At 33.9% G+C, this 9,869-nt stretch overlaps 1 protein-coding gene and 1 long non-coding RNA gene across 5 annotated transcripts; one reads left to right on the forward strand and one right to left on the reverse strand.

Annotated features, from left to right (window-relative positions):
* Positions 1 to 1,127: 1,127 nt before the first annotated feature.
* On the reverse strand, positions 1,128 to 5,492 carry LOC104725955 (ADP-ribosylation factor GTPase-activating protein AGD5). Of its 4 annotated transcripts, none has more exons than XM_087473503.1 (11): positions 5,203 to 5,492; positions 4,420 to 4,478; positions 4,238 to 4,328; positions 3,765 to 3,819; positions 3,579 to 3,669; positions 3,231 to 3,462; positions 2,786 to 2,972; positions 2,471 to 2,646; positions 1,956 to 2,195; positions 1,764 to 1,846; positions 1,128 to 1,492 (listed from the first exon to the last, which is right to left on the reverse strand). In XM_087473503.1, the coding sequence occupies exons 1-11, from the start codon at positions 5,251 to 5,253 to the stop codon at positions 1,324 to 1,326; spliced, it is 1,434 nt and encodes a 477-aa protein (XP_087329629.1). In that variant the 5' UTR covers positions 5,254 to 5,492; the 3' UTR covers positions 1,128 to 1,323. The 4 variants fall into 4 exon arrangements, with proteins under 4 accessions (XP_087329629.1, XP_087329630.1, XP_010443012.2 ...); XM_087473504.1 differs by having other exon boundaries at positions 2,786 to 2,969; positions 5,203 to 5,473; XM_010444710.3 differs by having other exon boundaries at positions 2,786 to 2,984; positions 5,203 to 5,473.
* A 3,244-nt stretch (positions 5,493 to 8,736) lies between these two features.
* LOC147935433 (uncharacterized) lies at positions 8,737 to 9,515 on the forward strand. Its single transcript, XR_015571232.1, has 2 exons — positions 8,737 to 9,100; positions 9,207 to 9,515. It is a non-coding gene; the product is annotated as an uncharacterized LOC147935433 (long non-coding RNA).
* The last annotated feature ends 354 nt before the right edge of the window (positions 9,516 to 9,869 follow it).

A 9,869-nucleotide genomic window follows, 5' to 3' on the forward strand; every position in this document is an offset into this window, starting at 1 on the left:
AAATAATAATAATACAATGTACAACTTCATTTGAAGATCTAACTTTGCTATCAAGCGAGGATTTATATATACGTCTTGTAGATTTTATAGTTTACAATTACATTAAACATTTATCAAGATTTTAGAATATCATACAAGTACGTACGGTATACGGATTGCTTTCATAATAAAAAACTCTTTGTAACGCTTATCTAGAACTGAATTGGTTCACGAATTCTTTCTAATAAAACATCTTAGCTTGTAACCGAAAAGGTAAACAAAGGTTGGCGGCGAGTGGGAGGTACTACACAAAAATTGTGGTGGAGGAGAAGGATGAGCTTTTAAGCCAATTTGACTAAAGAGCCCGACAATGAGCCAAACTCAAACCTTTATAAAGGCTAAAACAGCCGTCCATACCATAACAAGAAACTAGTTCAATATCAACACGTCGCCTTTATTGATCTTACCAATAAAGGTTGATTAATTTATTTTCTTGTTTTAAAGGCATTTCGAACCGTTTCTTTGTTTTGCTTAATTCCAAAAAATTGGTATGTCACAACTCACAAACTTCATGTACCAAAGCAATGACTATATATATGGTTTGGCTTAACTAATTTATATTGTGAATGTAACGTTTATATGCATGTGTGGGTTTTTTTCGGTTCAAACATTCAAAATAATTACTAATTAGTTATCGAAAAGAAAAAGTGAACAGTGAACACACACGAAATATGGTGAAAACGGAAAAAATAAACACTTCTTGCGTTTACAAACAGTCCCAAAACAAAGCTATGTTTATTTTCGAAACTGATTTATTTCTCAAATACAAAGGATATGACTAAAACAATCGAAAAATGTTATGTAATACATATACAAATAAGTGGATAGATTTTGGGCATTAACACATTTAGAAACATGAAATATATAAACTCGGTCTAGATAATACGTATATATAAACTATTATTTGTTTATAAAAATTTATAAGAAATATTGACGAAATTTTGAAACTGTTACCCAAAAACAAAAAAAACACAGTATGTGGTGGAGAACAATCCAGGATTTGTGGCGGTCACACCCATAATGACATTCAACATCACATGGATAAATCTAATTTTTTTCTTTCTTCACAAGAATTACATCTATTAATCTTTCAGCAATCAAGTAAAAATCATAAATCAAAGCCCCGCTGCTACAACATACAGTTCCAAAGAAAGTAACAGAAAAAAATTGTTTAACAGAGAAACTGTCCAGGGATGATGATTGTATATATATATTCTTTTGGTTCTTCAAATTTAGAACAAAGATAAAAAGGCAAATTCAGAAAAGTATCTCGCTCTCTCTTGATCAATGTTTTGTGAACATTCCATCCATCAAGGAAGAGAAATCAAAGTCTTTGCCTGATTGTGAAGATGGTGTTGTGTTTGTTGGCTGTGCCGCGGATGATGACTGAGGTTTACCGGTTGAGTTTGGGGTCGAACCGTTCACCGGATTAGCTTGTCCCATTGTGTAGAAGCTGTGCATCAGTAATAACAACCAAAAGATCATGTGAGAGTTAGGTTAAGCAGTTTTCATAATCTATCACAAAGATGTCACAAATTAGGACTTGACACAGTGGATTTATGAAAACAAGAAAGCACTCTTTCCCCAGTCGGGGCATGTTTATATAAGATTTGATTTAGAATAATATAATCAGACGTGACACAAAAATGGAATGAAAGGATACTGTTTCACAATATGATGTTTTCAAACGAAACAGACAGAGAGATTTAGTATTGTGTACACACCTGGAAGACGGGTATTGTAGAGTGTTTTCTTGCGGTTGCGCAGGTCTCATGTTCATGTTTGCGTTCATGTTCATGTGCATGTTCTAAAGTTAAGGCGAGATAACAGAGAAGCAAGAAATGGTGAGTATTTTGCAAGAACTTGGTCAATGGTAATATAGAACTTGCTAAAAAAAGGCAAATGGGAGATCTTACTTGCATAAGTTTCTGGAGATCAGCTTGACCACCTGCTGGGTTAGTCATTCCGGGGATCTGGTATCCACCAGTGTTTGACCAATTTGCAGAAGCTAAGTTAAGAGCATTAGCAACAGCTTGTTGATTCACGCCGTTTGGAGTGCCTCCTGCTGCTTTTGCTGCAGCCATGTACAGGGCTTGCTGCTGGGCAAGCATAGCAACCTGTTGCTGATGCATGGCAAAAGGCGACACTATATTTGTCTGCAACAAATGGAACACACAGAGTTATATCACTTGACTTTGGTCTGGAATTCCAAATGTTCATCGTTGAAGGAATCTTAGTAAGTGAGAAAAGAGACAAATCAAAGAATCTGTGTTGAAAGAATCAGTCGATATCTTAGTAACTTGTAAGTTAAATAACCATACAAATAAAAAATAGAAACTTGGAAGCTAAATATCAGTAGGAAGGTAGATAGACCCAACAAAGAAGTAATTAAGTAAATCTGAGGAGAGTATATAATTGACTAAGTATTTACCTTCTCAAATAGGCTCATGATATCGCCTTTCACATCTTTCTGTGGTGCTTGTTGGACTGTTAAATTAGGTGTGTCTTTAAACAAATCCTCAATCCCAGTAGCTGGAGCTGGAGGAGAACTGCTCTCATCCGGCTTCGTTGTGACAACTTTCTCTGCTGTTTGACCACTTCCAGCCGCTACAATTTTAAGATTCAGAAATTAATATATTTATTACTCCAAAGCATTTTCTAGAGCAGAACGATTAACATAAAGTTAACAAAGATAGGAAAAAGTGTGCCACAATGTTAATTATGCACATGCTAGAGAGATACATACACTGAAAGCCAGCCCATGAGTTATCATCGGCAGGAGTTGCCTCTGACGTATTTGTAGTTGAATCATCCATTGATAGCATGTTGAAGAGATCAGTAGCAAAATCCACCTTTGGAGGATCTGATGCTGGTGCAACATTTACTGCTTGCTTTTTTGTCTCCACTGGAGCGGCTGCAGACTCCATTTTCTGCTGTGGCATAACCTGTTATTTTTTAGCATCATGTATCAGAAAAATCAGGTTTGGATAATGTTAAAAAGTGATATTGAAAGATTGTAAGGCCCTAAAAACAAAGCGAGTTAAATAATGATCTAATAGCTTCATATGCATTGACAAATATAATGATCTCAAAGCTGATATCCTAAGATTATTAAATAAGATCAAAGGAATACGAATTGTAACTAAAGGTATGGCTGTCTATACATCTCTTCAGCGAAGTATGTTTAGTACCTGACCGGGTCCTTGGGGAGGTACGGGAAGATTTATCCTCGTTGCAGCAACATTATTTTTTGTTCTAGATACTGGAATAGTTTTCCTCTCCTCAAACAAATTTACAGGACTACTACTGTGCCCATGCTCATATCCAGGCCCACTTCTCTCCACAGATTTTCGCCGTTCCTGCTCCACTCTAGGGGGTGATCTAGCCTTTTCCCCTCTAGAAACCCATCTCTTCTCTTCATACCTAGAAAGGTCATATGTCAGAAGAATGATTCCGGCGTCCATATGAATAGCAAGATAGACAATTCAATAAGGTGGAACTAACTGAAACGTTTGTACAATGAAAAGAGAAATACATACTTTGCCCGTATGAAATTCTCAATTCCAACTCTATCATAGTTTGGGGGCAGCTCTGCTTCCCAGTAACTATTTGCTTTCTCATTTCCCATTGCTGCATGCAAGTAAAAGATTATACACTTTACATGGCGTAACCAAGTAACCAACCCATGACTCGGCCATAGAGCATTAAGTTTGAAAGACACTTACACTGTATAAATGCAACCTGCTCGGGGAGCCATGTGTCTAGAGTGGCAGATCGAACCTGCACCCATCAGCACACTCAGATGTGTTGGTAGAAAAGAGAAGTAGCTTGTGCTGCAAATGCTAAGGTTAACATCTACTTGACAAGAAGGACCCTTCTCAAACAAAAGTCATAGGGTGAAACCTAATCATGTAAATTTGCACAGAACTGCTTACGTTCGTGTGTAAACTGGATAGACGACAGTGATAGCAAAAGAAGGTGAGGAGATTTAATGCATTCATGCCAAACTTTTCAGCTCTTGCGATGGAAAATACAAGATGAAAATGTAAATATAAAACTCCAGTAGAAAACCAAATTGAAAAAATTTGCAGAGAAATTGAGCCAAATGGAATGAATTATTCATCAAATTAACATCTGAGCTATCATATAAAAATACAGCATCAAGAAAACAAATGTAGAAAGGAAACTGAGAGACTACCTTCGATATGTGTACCCCGAGACTCCTGTGAATCCCAGAACATTGCATGCAGATAAAGATACCTAAATTAACACTAGCCCATCTTGGACCTCTGCAAAGCAAAAATGGAATAGTATTAGCCAAATATAAAAATGAACCAGCATAACAATGCTGATAATTCAAATCAGCTACAAAAACCATACTTTGTTTTGCAGTCAGCACATTCTCTGTTCTCTGGATGTTTAAGAAGCCCTTCAAGAATCTGCAAATAAAGTAGCACCAAAAATCAAGTGAATATTCAAGCAATCGTCTAGATAAACGAAAAAAAATTCAAATGATCAGAATTTGACATGTTTAACAAACCAAAATGAATCAAAGTTCTCATTGCAGCCACAAGTAGGAGATAAACTTCGTCAATGAAGAGCGAAGTTCTCAGAGACATCATTACTATACATATTACATGTATGCATTCACCAAGGCCACAAAGCTATCTCAACTAAAAACCAATAGTTTCAACACTGCAGATAACTCAAAGACTACCAAACTAAAAAAATGAAAATCCCTAAGGGACGCTAAGAGCTGCTCCTTCCATCCCTTTATCCGATTCTTTCCAAGCAAAATCGAAAAACATTTTTCTATAAGATCAAGCTCCATGAAACTAGAACATATCACAAAATTCAAAAAACCCGATCGTGATCCGTTACAGACAACAAATCGAAATAGTTATAAACCATAATCCTAAAGCTCAAACGATCGAAAAAGGCGAGAGATCGAGAGGATACAAAAACATCTCCTAAAATTGAAGAACAGTAGCTGCTAAAAAAACACACAGATCCAATTGAATTGAGACCGTATCAAAAATCCAGGATCGATCTCACCGATCGTTAACAACCAAATTCAAATATATTGACCACAAATCCACGAATCTCGGAGGCAAATTAAAAAAAAAAAAAAAAAAAAAAAAAAGAGAGAGAGATTGGAGAAACCTTTCTATGGCGGGCATTAAGCTCCTTAGAGACGTTGGCTTTCTCGTTCATAGCGGCGAATAGATTATTAAAAAAAATAAAAAATCGAAGAAGGAGAAGAATCGGCAAACGAGGAAGAAGAAGAGCTGAAGAAAAAAAAATGATCTACGGAGACGACAAGGTCAAAACAGTCTTTTCCGTCTTCAGCGCTTCTTAATATCTCTCTCTTCTTCTTCTCTCGATGGAAAAACAAAAAATTTCCTTTTTCTTTGGCCTTTCGGAACGAGCGACCAAGAGAGAGAGATGGGGTCAATACTTTTTGGACCGTTCAGATTATGGTATCGGTTTACTAAATTCGCTTTTGCTTTTCAATTTCAAAATTTAATTTTGGTTCGGTTTAGTTTCTCTTCGGTTTAATTTTAGAATAACTCGGTTACTGGAGTAATTTGCCTTTTATAAAATTGCCTAGTCAATCCAAGGTTTATCAAAATTTAAAGACCGGTTTATCTGATGGTTAAGTGGTTAATCAAAATTTAAGATCGGTTTATATGATGGTTAAGTGGTTTTGTTTTGATTGGTCATCAATATAACATAGAGAAGGTTGTGGGTGGAAAATATAAATCACATGGCCATCTCACCTGTTATGTTTGTTTCCACTTTGGAGTTGTTGTTGTATATTGATTCCAATTTCTTTGTTTATTTATGTATGTGATGTTTATGGGACACAGACATATTTTATTTGCTAAGATTTTTATTTGATGTGATTAGTCTACCAACCAAAACTCAATATTTCTTGATAATATTTATTATACTATTATGATCTTGGATTCGTTATTTTCTAAACTCATATTTTGTTTGTCATTGCGAACTAAGTAATCCCAAAATTCGACAACCTCTAAATTTAATGGGGTGTTAGGTACAATTATGCGTTGTGTATGTGTGTGAATAAACCTAAAAGTAATTGTATATATTCCAATATGAAGTGGTCTCTCGCCAGCTCTAAACCAAGCTAATTGATTTCATTAATCACATTTAATTGTGATTTCCGAAATTTTATTGTGCAGTTAAAAATAAAATCTTATCTAACACCTTTTCAAACTTTTAATACAAATAATTCAGATCTCTATTCACCGAAATACATCTTTCATATTCATACTAAAAAAAATGACAATCGTTTTTCAGTTTATAATGTTAAACTGTCATATAAATTATATTTTATTTTAAAATTATAATATAAATAAAAGAAATTTTAATCTAGTTAACAAGATTAGGATATCCATTCTAAACAACATACATATAACTAGAATAATAATTAAAGTCTCATAATAACCATGAAAAGAAAAACCTTAATTAAAACATGCATGATAAAATGAGAAAAAAACGATCAACTTTATCCTCGTTAACTTACGGCCACCAGACCTTGCTTTTGCCGCTGCCGCTGCGAGAGCTTCCACGTTTGCTGGAGTTTCCACGTTTGCCGGAGCTTTGGTCAGAGCTGTCCAAATAAAAGAGAAGGTTTAAATAAAACATGTAAAAAAATGAAAAAAAAAAAGATTAACTTTTTTTTGTTCTCTTTATATATTACTTATGGGTTGTTTTGCCGCTGAAGCTTTGATCTGAGCAAGAGATCACACCTTTGCTGCATCTCTCTTTGCCTTGTTAAAGGTTTGAGTCTTTTTGGGTCGAGGATCGTTTTGCTTGTCTTGAAGCGTCTTCATTTTGGCTTTTAGATCTATCATTTTGGCCTCCTTAGCATCTTTTCTCTGAAGTTGTTTATCTTCAGCTTTTGCTAATTATGTTAGGACCATAATATTTTATTAATTTATAGTGATATTAATTTATTTTAAACTAATAATTATTATTTTATTGTGTAAATTAATAATTATTAATTTATAGATTATTTTTTAATTGTTTAAATTTTCTTAAAAATATGAATTGAGACAACTTGGTTCGTTACATAAGTCTAAATCTTGTCTAAATTTCATGGGAGCTGTTAGGTACTATGATGCGTTGTATATGTGTGTGAATAAACCTAAAAGAAACTGTATATATATTCCAATATGAAGTGGTCTCTGCGCCAGCTCTAAGCCAAGTGATTTCATAATCGGTTTGGTCTTCTAATAATTGGAATCATTTATTGTTTGTGAAATTTGAATTCGCACTACACTTATCTGTTTGTGGAATCTCATCGAGAGTTATCACACAACTCCTAACCCGATCGATGCCTTAATAAGTTTTTAACTCGCTCGACATATGCTTTTCCATTTTTTATCCACATATATGCATGCCAATGTACAATATGCTTTTTAGGGGCTGAGACGTCGCGATTATGATGGGATGAGCTTGGAACTATAGTCATAGCTTTCTCTATTTGTTATCACTGCCAGGGTTTACATGAGGATAGATTCTACATCTGCAGTAGAAAAGACCACTAACTTTTAATTGCTTCTCGAACTAACACCTAAGTCACAACGTGGGCTAAAACTACCTAAGGTTTGCCCAACAAAGAATGGTTAGCCAAATAATGTATGTTGGAAATATTTGTCCAATAGTTTTCATAGGGCCACTAAAGAGAAACGTGGCGTTCATGGTATGAATGTTAATATCTTTCTAATTATATGACTGAAAAAACATTTTAGGAATAATTAAAACTGCTCTTTTTAAAAGTTCGTGCACCATTATTTTAAATTGTCGTTGTATGTAATTTTTTTTCCCCCTAATAAGTATATCGACAAAAGAAAGAAAAAAATAATAATAAGATGCAAAAGGAAACATAGAAAGTAAGAAACTGAAATAGTGAAATATATACAAATGTCCAAAAAAACAAAAAAAAAGAGGGAAATATATACAATGACAGCTTTACTACATTTGACTAGACATAGCTGGAGTGTATAATTACAATGCTTAAGCAACGTAAATTTAAATTTCTATACAGTACGTTTATGTTTCTTTGTATTTGCAATTATTCAATATACATATACAGAAAACAAGTGAAAAATAACATCACTCCCTAAGAGTGAAAGTATAATATATATTGTGATTACTGTACTTGCTTTATTTTTTTATTTTATTTTAATTCACATATATCAGTTAATATCTATTTTATATATAAATAGTATCAACAAAAAATTACATTCAATTTCTTAAAGAGTTAGTAGTTTACAATGAACTAAAAGATACCATTTTCAGAAAATATATTTTAAAGAAGTAGTTTTAGAATTTATTTTATAGTTTAACGATAACCACGTCTAATGTAATATTCATAGATGGTTATATTTGAAATGAGTAAAGAAATTTCAGATTATGAAAAGCATATTGGTACATAGTCCTCACAAAAATATTATTTTTGGAAGACAGAACAAGTAAAAATTGGATTATATAACTTCAAATGGTTTATTTTCCACAGAAAAACCAAAAAAAGTGAACTGTAAATTAGTCAGATTAACACCAATAAATCCTTTAAAAGAAAACTATGAATTCAAAGTCGGTTTATGGTTTCAATTAAATATTATTTGCCCTTGGAGATTATATACCTTTTAATGAGTGAAACACACCAATAAATAGCTTTATTTCCCATTAGTCCTCTCAACAAATATAGAGTCTCCTTCTCTCTCAAACCACAAAAGAGATAAGAGGACATCTCTTCTAACTCTCAGCAAAGTTTTTTACAATATGAAGAACCAATTATCATCTATGCCTTCTTCAACCTCCTCACCACACAAACATGATGAAAAACTCAGAAGTGTTGTTTTGGCCGTGAAAAATCCGCCCAAGTATAACAATAAGCTCTACATCTGTCATTTGTGCAACAGAGTGTTCCTAACCCCTCATGCCCTTGGCGGTCACCGAACTACCACCCCCAAGGAGGACCAAGAATCGGAGAAGCAGCAGAAGAACCACAAAAAAAATCATGACTCCAGTACGTGCCGTCCTCGTGTGTCTAAATACCATTTTGTTGCTAGAAACTGGCTTGATTCGTCTTATTATTGCTACTAATCTTTCTCATGATTTGTTTTCTTTACAAGAAAATGGTTCGGGCTCTAGTCACTCGAAAAGTCCCATCTCGAAGGGAAAGAACAAAGCTGCTGTGGTGGCGGAAGACTAAGAAGGAGATCTTGATTAGCATCAGCTAGAATAAGATTTGGGGCCCCGTGATTATCGTTTATGTCTCTTTGAGATTTTCAGTTTAGAGGTATCTTATAGCTGTTGCGGCTTTTGTTCACCTCATGTAATTTTCTATTCTTAATTTCAAATCATCTGTTTTGTTATTGTTTAATGTAATTCATGAATCTTTTGATTATCAGTGCCTATATCTCATGATTATATTGTTCTAATGATTCTGGGTTTTTGCTTTAATTTTATTTTTCATAAGTTAGAGAGAGAATCTGGGTCTTGCTTGAGATCCTTTGTTAAAGAGACATTTGTAGTATTTCTACCGTTTTACCTTTGATATATGTATTTATGTAACTTATAATACTATATACACCACATATATTATAGATTATATTTTCTATATCGAAGTTATATGGTATAGTATATCGTGTACATAGATAATGAAGAACACTTCTGATTGTTTGTCCCCATCTTGCCAAACCCTAAAATTTTTCTTGATATAAAAATGATACAAAACCGAACGATTTAGCATTTAGGGATGGAATTGACTACAAAGTTCCGCATACTTAATGTCC

This window comes from Camelina sativa, chromosome 11, assembly GCF_030686135.1.
Source record: "Camelina sativa cultivar CO46 ecotype springtype chromosome 11, ASM3068613v1".
NCBI lineage: Eukaryota > Viridiplantae > Streptophyta > Magnoliopsida > Brassicales > Brassicaceae > Camelina > Camelina sativa.

What these genes read in the sequence shown, in the direction of transcription:
- LOC104725955 (XM_087473502.1), bottom strand. An exon ending in GAGAATTTCATACGGGCAAA is followed by an intron (nt 3,463 to 3,578) that starts GTATGTATTTCT and finishes TGACCTTTCTAG; the next exon opens with GTATGAAGAGAAGAGATGGG. An exon ending in TCATGAGCCTATTTGAGAAG is followed by an intron (nt 2,196 to 2,470) that starts GTAAATACTTAG and finishes CATTTGTTGCAG; the next exon opens with ACAAATATAGTGTCGCCTTT.